Source organism: Hordeum vulgare, chromosome 5H (assembly GCF_904849725.1).
Source record: "Hordeum vulgare subsp. vulgare chromosome 5H, MorexV3_pseudomolecules_assembly, whole genome shotgun sequence".
NCBI classification, from domain to species: domain Eukaryota; kingdom Viridiplantae; phylum Streptophyta; class Magnoliopsida; order Poales; family Poaceae; genus Hordeum; species Hordeum vulgare.
Genome location: NC_058522.1, coordinates 60,392,421 through 60,410,123, shown reverse-complemented (window position 1 = coordinate 60,410,123; position 17,703 = coordinate 60,392,421). Strand labels below are relative to the sequence as shown.

The window sequence follows — 17,703 nt, the reverse complement described above, 5'->3', positions numbered from 1 at the left end:
CGATACTATCCATGATTTCATCAAAATAAGCAACCAACACAACGAAAACAGAATCTGTTAATAGCAGACTAGTCTGTAGCAATCTGTATACTTCGTATACTTATGTACTTACAAAATTCTGAAAAATTACGACAGTTTGAAGAATTTGTGTACCAATCATAATAAAAAAGAATCAACTCAAAAGCTCTTACAGAAAAAAAAATGAAAATTCTTTTCGTGAGCAGAAAGTTTCTGTCTTTTCCAGCATGACCAAACGATCACCCCCAAGACTAATCATAACGGTTTTGCTTGGCACAAACGCAAAACGAAACACAAAAAACACAATAATAACAGAATTATGAAAGTGTGGAAAACACAAAACAGAAATAAAAAGGATAGATTCGTTGGGTTGCCTCCCAACAAGCGCTATTATTTAACGCCCTTAGCTAGGCATAAGGTGATGGAATCACGTATAGTCATCCTTGGTGCTCAAACCATAAGTAGTGTGATCATTTATCATCTTAAGATCTTCATCTTTATTGGATGACTCACCACTAGCTTTAGGAACGAAAACGGACTTGACGGTCCTTTTGAGAGTGAGATTTGGAGTATTTTGCACAGAGGCAACAGCGGAACCCAAGTTGGTTATGACATCTTCTAATTTGCCAATTCTAGAAGAATCATTAACTATAGGTTCCTTCTCTCTTAAATTTTTCAAAACATTTCCCACTCTGGATCCGTACTGAGTAATTTGATTGTGGATCTTTCTTCCCAAACCCTCAACAAGTTCAACTATGGCAGTTTTGTTTTCAATAGCGTCAAGCCTTTGCATCACGTGTTCCAAGGTTAAGGTAGTTCCATTAACCATGAGCGGGGGTGAGCCTACCAAATTCATGATAGCTCCATAGGAGTCAACATTATGGCTCCCCAAAAAATTCCCGCCTACGATGGTATCAAGAATATACCTATTCCAAGGAGAGATTCCAACATAAAAACTGCGAAGAAGGATGGTAGTGGACTGCTTACGAGCAGATCTACTTTGAGCATTGCAAATCCGGTACCAAGCGTCCTTTAAATTTTCTTCCTCATTTTGCCTGAAATTGAGAACTTCGTTCTCATGGGTATCGTTTGGAGTAGTGGGTCTAGCCATTGATGGACTATCCTACACACAAACGAGCAGGAAGTAAGCGAGTGAAGCGGGAAAAAGAGTACGGCAAAGGAAGACAGCAAAAAGGCAAAAGGCAAAAGAAAAAGGCAAAGGAGAAAGGCAAATGAAAACGGCAAATGTGAAGTGGGGGAGAAGAAAATGAGAGGCAACTGGCAAAAAAGTAAATGCAAGAGATGAGTTTGTGAGACCTACTTGGATAGATCTCTACTTCCCCAGCAATGGCGCGAGAAATACTTCTGCTACTGCAACAAAAGACCTTCGAACGACGCCAGAAACAAGCGTGCTGACGGGAGACTATTCTTGTCTTGATTCTCCTCAGCAACGGCACCAGGAATCCTTCTGCTACGGCTACGCCTTTAGGGACTTCCTAAGAAAATATGCAAAGGATTCCCCCGTGGCCTTGGAGCCTTGCGTTGGTGTTCCCTCGAAGCGGAAAGGGTGATGTAGCACAACGGTGGTAAGTATTTCCCTCAGTTTTGAGAACCAAGGTATCGATCCAGTGAAGGAATATCACAAGTACCTGCACAAACACAAAGAGCTTGCTCCCAACGCTATGAAGGGGTTGTCAATACCTTATAGATTGTTAGCCAAGTGAGAACTGAAAGCAACAAAGAAACAAAGAAAAGTAAAAGTGAAAGTGGAAACGATAGGTGTGAATAGACCCGGGGGCTGTAGTGTTCACTAGTGGCTTCTCTCATAAAAGCAAGTAGACGGTGGGTGAACGAATTACTGTCGAGCAATTGATAGAACCGCGCTAAGTCGTGACGTTATCTATGGCAATGATTATATCTATAGGCATAACGTCCAAAACAAGTAGACCGATACTTTCTACATCTAGTACTATTACTCCACACATCGACCGCTATCCAGCATGCATCTACTGTATTAAGTTCATGGGAATAGAGTAACGCCTTAAGCAAGATGACATGATGTAGATGGACAATCTCATATCTACGACAAACCCCATCTTGTTACCCTTGATGGCAACAACACGATGCGTGCCTTGCTGCCCCTTCTATCACTGGGAAAGGTCACCACATGGTATGAACCCAAAACCAAGCACTTCTCCCATTGCAAGAATCATAGATCTAGTTGGCCAAACAAAACCCAAGACTCGGAGAGACTTACAAGGATATCAAATCATGCATATAAGAAATCAGCAAATACTCAAATATATATCATAGATAATCTGATCACAAATCCAAAATTCATCGGATCTCGACAAACACACCGCCAAAGAGGATTACATCGGATAGATCTCCATGAAGATCATGGAGAAGTTTGTATTGAAGATCCAAGAGAGAGAAGGAGCCATCTAGCTACTAACTACGGACCCGTAGGTCTGAAGTGAACTACCCATGAGTCATTGGAGGGGCGATGATGTTGATAAAGAAGCCCTCCAACTCCAAAGTCCCCTCCGGCAGCGCACTGGGAAGGGTCTCCAGATGAGATCTCGCGGAAACGGAAGCTTGCGGCAGCGGAAAAGTGTTTTCTGGACGCCCTGATTTTTTGTGGATTTTTAGGGAATTTATAGGCCAAAGACCTAGGGCAGGGGAGCGCCAGGAGGGCCACAAGCTTGGTTGCCGCGGCCTCCCCCTGGCCGCGGCAACAGGGCTTGTGGGCTCCCTATGGGCCCACTTGCTTGGCCCTCAAGCCTCCCGATCTTCTTCCGTTCTGGAAAAAATCATTTTGGGGATTTTGTTCCGTTTGGACTCCGTTCCAAAATCAGATCTGAAAAGAGTCAAAAACACAGAAAAAACACGAACTGGCACTTGGCGCTGAGTTAATAAGTTAGTCCCAAAAAAGATATAAAAGGTAGACAAAACATCCAAAGTTGAGAAGATAACAGCGTGAAACCATCAAAAATAATAGATACGTTTGAGACGTATCAGTCCTCGCATCTTGAGCTTAAGGTATGCATAGTGCGGCATCGCGTTGAAGAGGGCATAGGCATTATGACCAAGCAATGTGTGGTAGCTGCTGCGAAAAGGGACTATATCAAAGATCAAGTTTTTACAGTAGAAGTTGTCGGGGGAGCCGAAACTAAATTGTAGTATAGTAGTGCATATGCTCTGAGTCTCCACGTCGGGTATTACTCCCTTGAATGTGATTTTTCTAGATAGGATCCATGATGAGTCAATCCCCATCTTCCTTACCATGTCCGCATATATCACATTTAGACTGGTTCCCCCATCCATAAATATGCGGGTAAGATGAAACCCATCGAGAATGGGGTCCAGACTCTGGGCGGCTGACCCGCCATGACGGATACTGGTCGGATGGTCCTTTTTATCGAAGCTAATAGGGAAGGCCATCTAGGGGGTGCACCTTGGGGTTGTGGTCTCTACGCGTAGATGTCTCAAAGTGCATGCATTCTCTCTTTTTTATGAATGTGTGTAAGAGAGATCATGTTCACTTCATTTACCTCGAAGGGAAACTGTTTTTGGCCGATGTTGCTGGGCCGCTGAGGTTCATCCTCTCCGTTATCGCTCCTGGTCTGGCTTTTGCCTGACTCATCGGACAGAGCCTTGCCGACGTGCTTGAACAACAAACAATTTTGGTTGGTGTGGTTGGCAGGTTTATCTGGGGTGCCATGAATCTGACAAAATTTTCAAGTATTTTGTCCAGAGCGCTTGGGTCATCCTTACTTCCTTCGAGGGATTTTTTTGGATCCAACCCATGAGCTGCTGAATCCTGCATGAACTATTGGGTCCTCGGCATCACTGCCGTTATTCTTGTTTTGGCGCTTGTGCTTGTTGCGCCTAGGCTTGTCGTTCTCATCCCGGACTTCCAACGTACCGGAGTCACTCCTCTCGGAGCTGCATGCGAGCCAGTTGTCCTCTCCCACACAAAAGAGGGTCATTAATGTCGTGAGGGGCGCCATGGTCCATGGCTTATCATGTCGCTGCAATGGACTCGACGTTTGGGCACTCAAAAGTTTGGTTCATTTTAGTTAAGAACCGACTCCAGAATTTCCAAGTTGACTCATCGTCCTTCTCGATGACATGGCTGAGGTCATCGATATCCGGGGGCCGAACGTAGCTGCCCTAAAAATTGGACATGAAAGCGGCCTCCAGCTCTTCCCAGCTTCTGATAGAGTTTGTGGATAGTCTATGGACCCAATGGTGTGTCGGCCCCTTAAGCTTGAGTGACAAGTACTCTTGGTGTGAAGAACAACTCCTCGAGCCATGTGGATGTGTAGAAGGAAATCTTCTATCTAGACGATCGGATCTATCGTGCCATCATATTGACCGATGACCCTTTGGGAAATTGGTGTTCCATGACCTCGTATGTAAACCAGACTCGGTGTGCAGGAGCTTAGTTCCGGAATGTATCATGGTGGGTGATGGCGTACACCTGTTCCCTTCTTATCTCCTGAGCTTGGCCTTTCCTGTCTATCCACGCATTGTATCCCTCTCGGCAAGCGGGCACATGGTCCCGGGCTCCATAAGGCTTTATTCGGTTCTATGGAAAACAAACCTCGAGAGGATTATACCCGCGCAGGGATTTGGTGACACCCATCCCGTCACGCAATCTCGTAACCCACAATCCCTGTATACTATTGTCTATTCGGTTAATCCCAACAATCAGAAGTCATTATGCAAGAAACAGATTAAGAACCCTAGAAATTAGAGGATGAGGGGAAGGAAGCGGAGGAGGAGGAGCGCAGGCTTACAAGTCCATCGTCGGGGAAGAAGCATGCCGGCGATGGGGTCGTTGTGGTCGCCATAAAGCTCGCAGTGGTTTTGCTCTGGATCACCGCTCAGCTCGCGCCGCCACTGCTGTTGGATGAGGTGCTGGTGGTTGGAGAGGGGAGAGGGAGGGGAAGGGGAGGGGGAGTGCCGCTGTCGTCTCCTCCAGTAGCGTTGCCGCTGTCCCTCCTTCTCCGGCGCTGGCGCCGCCACGAAATCAAAAGAGGGAGAGAGGAGTTGTGGCGATAGAGAGAGAATAACCGAGCGAGGGTTATTTCCACGGGGTGGGAGGGGAGGGTTACTTGCTGGCCATTTCCACGTGGTTTGGGAGGGGCTTGATCGGGATTTCATCCCGGCAGGGGCTAACCGAAGGCATGTAGCAGGCAGCCCGGGATTGGACCCCAGACGGGTGAAATCCACGCGGATCTGGGGGGATTGGTGCCCAATCCTGACGGGGTTGGGTATAACTGAAAAAAGCCTAAATGGATCAGGGATGTGATATGTCCCCTTTCTTAGGTCAACTGGTTTGACCAAGCCCTTGCCATAAGAGCGGTTGTGACTAGCCGACACTGGAAGTGTAACTATTTGGATGGGTGCTCTGGCACCTCAAAGTCAACGGGTCTGAAGCTGTTATCATACTCCGATTCTGGCATGTAGTCACACCCTTCCTTCTCTTCGGGTTTTTCCTCCATGTTATAGCTTCCATTTGTATTACTAAAATCACAAAATATTTCTGCAATTTATTTTTGGTTATTTAGTTTTATATTTAAGTATCCCTTTATCACTATCTAATCCTTGCAAGTAATGAGTTCAAGGGGCTTAACAACCCTCTTGCCCGCGTTGTGTGCAAGCGTTTGATTTTGTGTGTGTTGGTGCTGACGATGAGAGTTTGCGTGATCTTCCTATTAGTTTGATAACCTTCATTCTCACCGAGGGAAATAATTATCTCTATTGTGTTGCATCTCCCCTCCTCTTCGGGAAAAAACCCAACGCAGTTTACAAGTGGCAAGCGCCGCACGCCGTCATCCCTTCCGAATGCGATTTCAGCAAAGGCGCGTTGTTGCATTATTCACTACCTTGGCAGCGGTTAGGACAACGACAGTCGTTCATCATCCCGGAGCGCCATGACGGTGCAGGAGTATGCCACAGGGAGCATCGCCGACGGGACAGGCACAACGTCATGCGTCGGTCCAAGTTCGCGGACTCCGACATCCTGCATCCACACATTGTGGTAGACCCAGACCTGGCGTATGCTTGGGCACTGGACCGATATGTGGGCATGTCAGAGACTTAGAATCATCTTCTTCGGCGCCTCAATGGGGAGATGGCCAACCATGGCGAGGAATGATCTCTCAAGGAGATCGTCGGCATCAACGTTGCTTCCTCCAAGGACCTCCGCACTCTCCCCCAGACCACATCCTTTGTGGTCATGGCCGCAGTGCATACGACGCATGAGGAACTGAAGAGGATCATCCGTGGGCGTCAGGCAGTTGCCGCGAAGCCCTATCGCAACGACACCACCTTCCATTGTTTGAAGCCTGATGACTCCGACTCTAACACCGGATTGGGTCACGACAACGGGGGATGAGCCGCCGGCCAGCCCGACATGGCCTACGAGGTCACTGTCAAGTATAGGGTGGTTTAGGGTTTTATTTTAAGGTTTTTAGTTCAAAGGACGAACTATATGTACAAATTATCCTAGTTTAAATGAAATCTGAACAAAATTCGTCCAGTTTGCACGGATTTCGTCTGGTTGAATCGAAATGTTGTTAAAGTGTATACGGCTATGGTTCGATGACGTTCTTTTGTATCTGTATCCACGAACCGATCTGCATGTTCACAGGCGGATGCAGGAAGACATTTACGGATCGCCGTTGGAGATGCCCTAACATCACATGTACTAAATTCGTAGTATGTACCTATAAAAAGGACCTAGCTACTAAATTCGCAGGATGTACTTATAAAAAGGACCTCGTAGCTAGAGGAGAGTGTCATTTATAAAGGTGTGGAGTTGTAGTTTTGTAGCATGATGTAGCCTGAGTTGTCACGAGTGGAAATGCCTCTCGACAAGCTAGCAACATGTGTTATACTCACAACACGGCTTTTATTTCCCCTTTCGCAAAGTGAAGGAAAGTCTTTCTCTCCTCAATCTTCATCGGTGAGTCGAGCATGTGGATTTTCCTCCACTTCGTCTCCTGTCCTCCTTGCAGGAACGATGCTCAGATGAATGAAAATACTTATTCTTTGAGATAGTCTTCTAAAAGCATCACCAACAACTGGTCTAAACGGATGTCTATAGCCCTTTAGATCATGAACGCAAAAAAACGAGCCTTCAATAGCTCATCCATAGGGACGTCTAAACTTGGACGTCGTCCAAATCGAGCTCCACAACGTCCAGCCCTGGACGATGTGAACCCGTCGTCCATAGCGAACGGGGCGTCAGATTTCTCCTTCGCGCCAAGAGGAGGAAGAGGCACGCGATGCCGTCATGCACTGAGGTACGTCCCTTTTTCTGGTCTGGATTCACATGCGGGTGGAGGGGAGGGAGCCGCGCTCGGCACCCGTGGGCGGGGTGCCGCCACACTCGGGCTTGGGGGAGGGGAGGGCGGATCCCGCCACCTTCGTGCTCTAGGGTGGAGGGGAGCGTTGATCCCGCCGCCGCCGCGCTCTGGGGTGGAGGGAAGGGCGGATCTCGCTGCCGCCACACTCTGGGGTGGGGGAGGGAGGATCCCGCCGCCGTCACGCTCTAGGTGGAGGGAAGGGTGAATCCCTCCGCCGTCGCCCTCTGGGGTGGAGGGAAGGGCGGATCCCGCCGCCGCCGCGCTTTGGGGTGGAGGGAAGGGTGGATCCCGCTGCCGCCGAAGAGGGAGGAACGGGCGCAGGGGGGAGGGGGTCGCCGCGTAGGGGGTCGGAGGAACGGGCGCAGGGGGAGGGAAGAACGGGACCAAGAAATGCATTTGGACTGAAGGTCTGTGTGTTTCTATTTTTTTGTAGATGGAAGGCGATCGACGTTTTCTTGAGATGTTGAACTTTGATGTATCAACACAAGTGCGAGATAGTCTAGTTGGGGAGCAAGAAATGCAATCAATTCCAAAAACACATGCATCTATCAAAGCAAAATCTACTAAAGGACCGAATTGGTCTACTAAAGAGGATGAACTATTGGTGGAAGCATGGTTGCACACCAGTTTGGATGTTGTTATAGGGACAGATCAATCTACAAATTCTTATTGGGGTAGGATTTATGATTACTACAACACGCTCAAGAAAGTTCATGGTCGGATTGTGTTCAAAATGCACTCAATTGTCATTGGAGCACTATTAATGAGCAAGTTCTATGGATACTATCAACAAATACTGAATAGAAACCAAAGCGGGATGACTATTGCTCAGCAGGTATGCATCCATCTTTTTAGTTCATTACTCAACTTTCATATGTTGTGTGAGAGTAATTGGCCGTTTATTTGTGCACCAAGCCGAGGCACTTGTTTTATACAAGTCCAAAGATCCTAAAAATAAGCCATTTGCATTGATGCATTGCTGGTTAGAATTGCAAAAGCATCCAAAGTGGGAGACTCGTGTGGTTTTGAAGCGGTCTCAAAAAAAGCAGACGAAAACTTTTGATCCAAGTCCAGGTACAACTTCTAATGATGAAGACTTCGGTAGCCCTTATGCTCTTGATACAAAGATAAGGCCTCATGGACATAAGCGAGATAAAGACCGTTTACGGAAAGTTAGAGCTTCCGGTGCTCTTGCTCCGAAGTTATCATTAGAAACTATGTGGGCACAAAAGCTAGAGAAGGCGGAGGTGAAAGAGGTTGCGAAGAATGCTCGTTATGAGCGAGCATTTGAATTGCAAGAGAAGCAAATTGCAATGCAGGAGAGGTAGATGTTAAACCAGGAGAGGGAGAGGAAGATGGGAAACCAAGAGAGGGAAAGACAGACGACAATCCAGGAAAGGGAGATGGCACAAAAACAGCTTGAGTTAGAAGAGAAGATCGTGTCCATGGAAACTAGTGCTATGAGTGGGCATGGAAACTAGTGCTATGAGTGGGACACAACAGCAATACTACATGAACAAGCAGAATGAGATTGCAGCTCGCCGATAGAACACATCAGGTTTGTCGTGTGAACTAATTCTCATGTAAACTATTTATCGTGTGAACTATTTATCATGTTAACTATTTGTCGTGTGAACAAGCAAAATGAGTTTATTGAAAGCATTGCATTATGCCATAACTGAAATAGTACATGATAAGATTCAACTTCATTATTACAACTGCGTACATAATTATTCATCTCCAAAGTGAAATGCGTTGTTTGTGATCCGTTGATTCATTTTGAATAATCGTACTCAGTTCTGCATGAGTACGAGATGGGGTCACCTTTACTCCCATAGAGTCGTAGTTGTAGTCTCGTGGACCGCTGTCTCGCTCATCTTCAACTATTATGATGCAAGCTTTCATGACATCACCAATTTCTTTGCGTTTCCAACCTTTAGCTGGCCCTCGAACAATGGCAAAACGAGATTGCAGAACTCCAAAGGCTCTCTCCACATCCTTTCTGGCTCCCTCTTGCCTTTTGAAAAAATGCTTCTTCTTCCTGCCTTGTGGAGCTGGTATTGCATTCATAAATGTTGCCCGTGATGGATATATACCATCTGCAAGGTAGTACCCCATTGTATATGGATGACCATTGATGGTATAATTTACTTTTGGAGCTTCCCCTTCGGTTAGCTTTGCAAACACATGTGAACATTGAAGAACGTTTATGTCATTGAGAGACCCTGGTAAACCAAAGAATGGATGCCAAATCCAAAGATCCTTCGAAGCAACTGCCTCCATAATCATTATGGGCTTATTCACATGACCTTTAAACATGCCATGCCATTTTTAGGACAATTTTTCCAAGTCCAATGCATGCATTGTATAGACCCTAACATACCAGGAAAACCTCTTTGCTCCCCTAACTCAAGTAATCTAGAAGTATCTTCTTTATTTGGAAATCTCATCTATTGGTTCCCAAAGACTTCACAAATAGCTATCACAATACTCATCTGCGGCATCAGCATCATATCCATAAGTTAGTAGTCGCATTGCGGCTGCCATCTTTTGTAGAGGATGCAACCCAAGAGCTCCAGCTGAATTTCTTTTTTGCTTAAAATAACTATCATGCTCAAGTACCGCTTCAGCTATGCGATTAAAAAAATTATGAGACATTCTATACTTGTGCGTATAAACAAATATGGGATAGAAAGATGACCAATAGGCGGATAGAGAATAATTTTGTAATACTAATCTTAGACAAAAGTAACTTTCAAGGAAGGTTGGATTTTCTTTGAAGTAGTCGTCCAAGAGTAGAACAAATTTAACATCTCTTCCGCGATACAAATACTGCCGCCCGAGCGTCGAACCGCCGTGACGTGGACCATTCGCCTCCTCTTCCTCCTGGCACTCCGTAAATGCTATAAGAATTAGATCATCATCGTCCGATGAAGACGAGACTACGAATTCATGAGCATATCCAAAACAAATCCTGTTTCACTCATTGTGTTGTAGGAGAGAAGACACAAGACTTGGAAGAGAGATTAGAGAAGCACAAGATGGAATGATTTAATAGAGGTGAGAATGGGTGTTATACATAGGACTGGAATAGAGCCGTTGGAGGTCATAAAATGGCAGTTGAATTGGTAGTTATAATATATTATTAAAATATAGGAGAGATAACATAGACGTTCTATATATAGACGTTCTGCTGCAAAACTGGACGTGTATATGAGGGAATCTTTTTAGACCATTGTCTATATAAACATATAGACATCCAAATATAGTCATGTTATTGGAAATTCTCTAAGCTTCGATTCTCATGAAGTTCGTCTATGAGAAGAGATTAGATAGACAGAGCTTCGGCATAAATTTATGCCAGCTCCTTCAAGGAGTGAGGCTAGGGTTTTTTGACTTGCGTGCACAACAATGAGATTTGTTGTTATGTTCTTCAAGTATATTCAAAGATTCAACGTCTACGACTGTGACTCCGGTCTTTAGGGGCACATGCACGGAGATTTTTCGATTGTCATTGACAAGGTCAAATCGACTCCGGTAATGAATGGTGACAATCAAGGGAGGATTCAGAACTCGGCCAAGGCCCGGGCCCCAGGCATGCTACAGTACATCTACAGTGCCTCTACGATGTGCATGTATAGGGTAACAGTCGGTCAAACAAGGTAGTCCATCCCTCCACTCCCCTCTAGTACCGCTCCCGCGGGCGCCTCACGAAGGGAACCCTAGCACCGCCGCCCCCCATCCACTCGACCCGCCTCCCATCTCGCCGCCGCCAGTGGCATCGCCGGCCAAAGACCGCGTGGCGCAGGCGGCGGTGGGGAGGTTTTCTCCCTCGCACAGGTGAAGGACGTCGCGTGGCGTCCTCCCTTGCTCAGTGGCGTCGGGATCCGGCTTCCCTCTCCTCCGGCTCCCTCCCTCTGACGTCTTGGTGACCTGTCGGCGCCGCCTCCTCCCCTCCGCCCCTTCCACCTCGGCGCGTGGGGTTCTGGAGGCCCGTGGTCGTGCTGGCGGCGGATCTCACAGTCCTCTACTCAGATCCGGCCGGTAGTGGTGGTTGCGGCGGTGGGGTGACCTCCTGCCCTTCTATGGTGGTGGTGTTGCAGACGGTGTTCATCCTACTTAGATGGGGTTGCTGAACATCGGCTGGTCCTGGCCAGCGTGTGTAGACACGTGTGGTGTGCTGGTGGTCGACGACCTGGAGGCCGGGTGATGCGGGCCGGGGAAGTAGGGAGACTCGGTGGGTGGCGCGTCGGTCTGTGCCGGATGGGCTTGCTCGCGGGCAGGCCAGGGGCACCGTGCCACGAGGTGAAGCAGGTGGACGTCGACTATGGGGATTGTGTGTTGTGGAATGCCTCAGGTCTGTTCGGTTTTGGAGGTGTGATGGAGCTCCCGGCGAAAGTCCAACACTGACTTTGCGTTAGTGCCGGCAACAGAGGCGCCATGGCGTTGTTCCCCTTCTTGAAGGTGTTGCCGTGGAGCTCCATTATACGACTCTCCGGGAGAAATCCTTAGCTTCGGATGGTCAGAGCGGGCGATGACGGGGCTACGTCGTTTTCTTCTTTGAGGCATCGCCTTGGAGAGTCAGCATACTCCTGTTTGCATGTATCTCTTCATCGTCGGGGACAGTGGGCGTCGGGGTGGCGGCTCCAGGTGGTTTCTATTTGCGCATCGAGATGGCGATCTCAGAAACAATGTGAGTGGCAGCTCTATGAGGTGGGGCTCTATCTCGACATAGATTGGGTGGCACCCTTTTCCCGCTTGGGCGGTAGGGTGTCGTCTCGGTCGACGCGCCCTAGAGGGGGCAGTTTGACTTTATGTCGGGGCGACGACCTTGAATGTGGTGCGACGTTCGTGGTCTGCGAGTGGTTACCCTGAGTAGCATGGGCTACGGGCAGCTGTGTAGTGCGACGTTGCTACTCGAGGGGAGTGGTGGTATGTCGGGGCGGCGGTGCCGGTTGATTGCGCTGGGCGCGATGGAGTGGTGGATGTCGGGGCGGCGGCCTCGAGAGGACCACTATGGCATCCAGACTTTGGTGGAAATGATGATGGTGGGAGCGATGTCAGCAACACGACAATGGTTGCGGTAGGTTGCTCTTCTCCGGTGTGTCCACGATATTGCCTCGGATTGTTTGTTCCTGTGCAGTCGAAGCTGCGGCGGCGAGGCCCTGCGGTATATGATGACTGGCGGCAGGTAGCCCGTTCTGTGATCTTCCGTGGCGCCAGTCGTGCCTGGTTTTGTCCTTCACAATTCTCTGTTAGGGTCGGAACTGCGTTGTGTGGCCGTAGGTCGACGTGTCATCGATAAGGGGGGGTTGCCCTGTGTGTTTCAGTCCATGGAAGTGGGTGTGGCCCTTCTGTAACGGTTTTTTCCCGGTTTTCTATAATTAACTGGATAATTCTCTTCTTATTATATGTATGTATATATATGAGGCAATCTTAGCCTCCGTTTCAAAAAAATGTGCATGTGCTAGAGTAAGAAAGTATTTACAATCTGCCCCCCCCCCCCCCGGGTCCTGGATCCGCCACCGGTGGGAGTTGCGTGTCGGCGGTTCGTCCGTGTGACAACAATGGTCATTCGGTGGTCCATGGACCTCGATGTAGTTTTTGTTATGTTTAGGTGAGTTGCATTTCCGCTAAATCTTTATAATAGATTTAATCCTTTTGAAAGAATAAATGCAAGCAACATTTCTCCTTTAGGGCTCCTTTGATTCAAAAGAGTTTTACAGGACTTTTTGAGGATTGAAATTCTTAGAAAAAAATCTATATTGGTCCTTTGATTCATTGAATTGGATTTCAAAGGAATTTTTTCTATGAAATCTTTCATACTACATTTCATCGGAAATCTATCCACTCCAAGCTTTTTTCACATCTTTTTGTTTTTTCTCTGACATCAAACATTCTTTATTAATACCATAAGATTCAAACGGACATGCCACTCTAGCCCTCTATTTTTCATATTTTTGCGTTTTCATATGAGAGTGGATGCTCTACTCTCGGGTGTACTACACCCGAGTTTGCAAAAAACTGGAAAAATGTGATGATAACAAATCCAAACATTCTTAAAATTTAAGACATCAACATTTATCGCATATTCGATCACCTTGCAAAATTACAGCCCAAATTAACATCTGAGGAGCTTGCACTGAAAAGAAAAATCGATGTTCAAAGTTTTGTGCATTGTTTGAGCATTGATTTTGTTTTTTTAGTTCGAGCTCCTCGGATGTTATTTTTGGCTGAAATTTTGCAAGTACCCCGAACATTTGGTAATGTTTGATGTCTCCAACTTCCAGATTTTTTGATTTGATTTCATCATGTTTTTCCAGCTTTTTCCAAGCTCGGGTGTAGTACACCCGAGAGTACTGGCTACTTCCCGTTTTAAAATCCTCCTAATCAAACAGGCCCTTGCTGTTTGGTGTTTGCTCATGTTTTTTTTCCTTTTTGGAATACGCAAGAGATTTGCAATTCATTTCATCAAAGGTACATCCAAAGAGAGTAATGGTACGTACAATTCCGAAGCCACACACTAGAAACAAACAACTCAGGTGGTGTGCTAGGAAAAAGACCTAGGCAACTCGCTTGTCGCGACGTTCTCGAGACTTGGAGAAACAAGGAAAGATGCTGTGGTCTGTGGATGATAGGAGACCTGGAAAGATGCTGTGGATGCTCCACTAAGCTGCGGTTAGCTAATTCAGTCGATTGCATCAACTGTTCGGGAAATTGTTTGGCCATGCACGGTTCCGATCAGGTCATGGCGGTGTAGAGATGCGCCGGCAGCCTGGGCTCCGGGACGGCGACGAGTGGCACCTTCCTGCGGGTCGACAGCCCGACGTGCTCCTCCATGCTCAGGTCATCCGGCGAGACCCCCTCCGGCAGCCGCCACGCGAACCCTTGCAGCAGGTTGGCCAGGCCGGCGCTTATCACCTTCATCGCCAGCCCGTACGCCGGGCACATCCGCCGCCCGGCACCGAACGGCAGCAGCTCGAAGTGCTGCCCACGAACGTCCACGGCGCTCCCGGCGAAGCGCTCGGGCCGGAACTCGTCGGGCCGGTCGGGCCACGATGCCGGGTCTCGCGCAATGGCCCACACGTTCACCAGCACGCGCGCGCTGGCGGGGACGCCGTAGCCGGCGACCAGCGTGTCCTCCCGAGCCATGTGCGGGACTAGAAGCGGGCCCACTGGGTGCAGCCGCATTGTTTCCTTTACCACGGCGTCGATGTAGGGGAGGTGGGCCAGGTCGCTCTCTTCGACCCACCGGCTGCGGCCCACCGCGCGGTCGAGCTCGTCGGCGGCGGCGGCGGCGGCATCCGGCCGGCGCAAGAGCTCCGACATGGCCCACTCCATGGTCACCGCAGAGCTCTCCGTGCCACCGGCTATGATGTCCTGGATGAAGGCCTTGACACCGTCACGCGTGAGCCTTGCTTCCGTTGATGACGTCCCAACCGTCTCGCCTTCCTCCTCGGCGAGCTGCATCAGCACGTCCACAAGGTCCCCCGGTGCAGCGGAATCGCCGTGGCCAGCTCCGGTAGCCATCGCCACCTTGCACCGCTCCTCGTCGTGCTCATCGAGGATCCTCTCGAGGAACCGATCGTACACCTTGCTCAACCGCTTCATCCTCCGGACGCAGCCCTGCACGTCGAGCCACCCGAGCCATGGCACCCACTCGCCGACGTTGCTCACCGCTCCGGTCACGGCGAACGCCTCGTCAAGCGTGCGCCTGAACTCCTCACCCTCGGGGCTGCCGTAGCAGCCCGACCACTTCTCCCCGACCGACATGCGCAGGACATTCCGCAGAGTGGCGTCCGCCAGGTGCTGCCGGACCGCGATGGCACGGCCGCGGCATTCGAACAAGCCACACACGAGCGACCGGAGCTCCTGTTTCCGAATATACTCGTACGAGTCAACGCGACGCGGGGAGAAGAGCTCGGTGGCGCAGAGCCTGCGCGCCATACGCCAGTATGCGCCATACGGTGTGTGCACGATACCAAGGTACCCGTAAGCGGCGTGCTCGCCGGCAGCGGTGTGGGGGCGGTCGGCGAAGGCGAGGTCGTGAGTCTTGAGGACGAGCCGGGCGGCGTCGGCGGAGGAGGCGACGACGGCGTGGTAGGAACCCAGACGGAGGTGCATGAGCGGGCCGTGACGAGCCGCGAGCGCGGCCAGAGCGCGGTGGGGCGGGAGCACGCCCGTGAGGGCGCCGAGGCTGCCGAGCACTGGCCAGCCCCGCGGTCCCGGCGGGAGTTTCAGGGCCTTACCCTGGCGGCGCCGTGACAAGGCGGAGCTGACGACGAGGACGGTGAGGATGGTGATCAAGGCCATGGCCATGGGCAGTGTCGGTGTGAGCTCCATTAGTAGTGGAAGTAAGGGAACTAGGTTTAACGCTTTGGCCTTGGCACTGCTACTTGGGTGTGTATGTTGGCGGGCATGTGAACAAGCATGCATATATATGCATCATTTCCAGTGTAGTTTTCTGATGAAAAGTGGTTGGCTCTAACAGATTTATCTATCCAAGCATGAATGGAATGCAGATGCGTGTTTGTCTCTACGATGTATAGGTCCTGACTCCTGACTCCCTCAGCCAAAACATGGAAAGTATGCAGATATGTGTGTGTGTGATCCACGAGGAGGCAGGTCTTTTTCAGGGTGCAAGTTGCCACAAAATTTTGTCGAATACCTATCTGAGCAATTCTTCCTGTTGCTTTTACAAAATTGCCCTCTTTATCATCAACCCATCGCCCATTATTACAATCCCAACATTTTTGAATTCCAAATTCAAAGCAATACCCCTTGTACCTTCTGCAAATTGGACTAATTCACCCGACATTATTTCACCAAGACCTATAATACAAGCAATCCCATCCCCCACTTGAACTAAGAGACCTATATTCTCAACCCTACTTTCCTATTATATTGTTCAATACGTTCGCGGAGAATTTTATGAATTTCGTCGACTCGAAGGGTTGCCATTAGTGTTTCCTGACTCTTTTTTCGAAAGCAAGGGGAAAAGTAAAAGAGTGTGGGTATCATATGTTAAGAGGAGAAAGGGGGAAGAAGCTTCCAAACATAAAATAAAAAAATGGTTCTTGATTGTATATGCATCCTATATAAAGAAATTTTTTTATAATTAATTAAAAACTCAAAATAGTTTTGAAGTATTTTTAGATTAAACTCGACTTTTTTGTATTAGTATATAAATTTTCATGAAAAAAAGTCAACATTTATTTGTGGGAAAAAAGATAAAATTTGTTTGCTATTATGGATCACTATTCACTCTATTTTAATCAAAATTTTGTCTTTTTTGGAAAGAAGTCAAGCATAATTTTCTTTTTGTGGAATTTTTTCTTACAAATATAATGAAAGGTCAAGTTTATTTAAATATATTTTCAGGTTTTTTTAAAATATTTATTGAATTGCTATTTTATTTTTGCATATAGGGTGTATATACACCAAGGTTTTAAAAGTTCCCCTTCCTAACACAACTTTTAAATAGCGTTCACGTGAGTGTATACTTCACTCCACACCCTACACTACAACATTCTAAGTCGATTACTCGCTGTCATCCCACACACCTATCGCTACCGAGGTCACCTCAAAATCGTTGTGAACGATGCATGCCTGCTTCCACCCACACAATCGAAGATTATCCGTCGAACAACATACTCAGTGTCCGGCCTCATTCAATCAAAAACTATAGCTTTTATGTGTTTCCACAACTCTCACATGGCCGGTTTCGTGCACCAGCCTCCAACTTGTCTCGTACGGATGGTGTTGCCCCTATCGCGGCATGGGCCCAAACCTCCGTCGCGAACACACACTCGATCAGGAGGTGGTTCATTGTTTCGTCGGCTTGATCACAGAACGGGCAAGCGTCTTGGTGCGGGAGGCCCCGCCCGAACCCGCCCCGCCTCGCCCCCGGCCACCGCCTACAGCAGGCCGGCCGCCTCTCCTCCCCTCGATCTCTCCGCCAGCCGCCGCCCGCCCACTCCACCTCCTCCCGACATCCGCCCGCAGCAGGCCGGCCCGAGGCGGCCGCGCCCTCCGCCTCCCGCAGCAAGAGGCCGGCCCTTGCAAGCAAGGTTTGCCATAGTTCGGGGTCGAGCTCGTTTTGGGGACAAAAAAATCTTGAAGAACATCATGAAATGTTGTGTGATTCTACACAACCTGATCCTCGAGGATGAGAGAAGGTTAAAACTGCCTTGTTTCTACGACAATGTTGGTACCCGTGTGCAACCGGAAAGAAACCCCTTCTCGCCTACAAGCTTTTCTTCAAGCACATCGTTAGACTCAGGATGCACACACTCATAGTCAG

General features: G+C 48.6%; 1 protein-coding gene across 1 annotated transcript; it reads right to left on the bottom strand.

The window, feature by feature from the left end:
* Positions 1-13,873: 13,873 nt before the first annotated feature.
* LOC123397505 (trimethyltridecatetraene synthase-like) lies at positions 13,874-15,795 on the bottom strand. The gene has a single exon (XM_045092034.1). The coding sequence runs from the start codon at positions 15,741-15,743 to the stop codon at positions 14,142-14,144; it is 1,602 nt and encodes a 533-aa protein (XP_044947969.1). The 5' UTR covers positions 15,744-15,795; the 3' UTR covers positions 13,874-14,141.
* Positions 15,796-17,703: the final 1,908 nt, after the last annotated feature.

Bases quoted from the DNA above. Each gene is read 5' to 3' on its own strand.
- LOC123397505 (XM_045092034.1), bottom strand. From the start codon at position 15,743: ATGGAGCTCACACCGACACTGCCCATGGCCATGGCCTTGATCACCATC.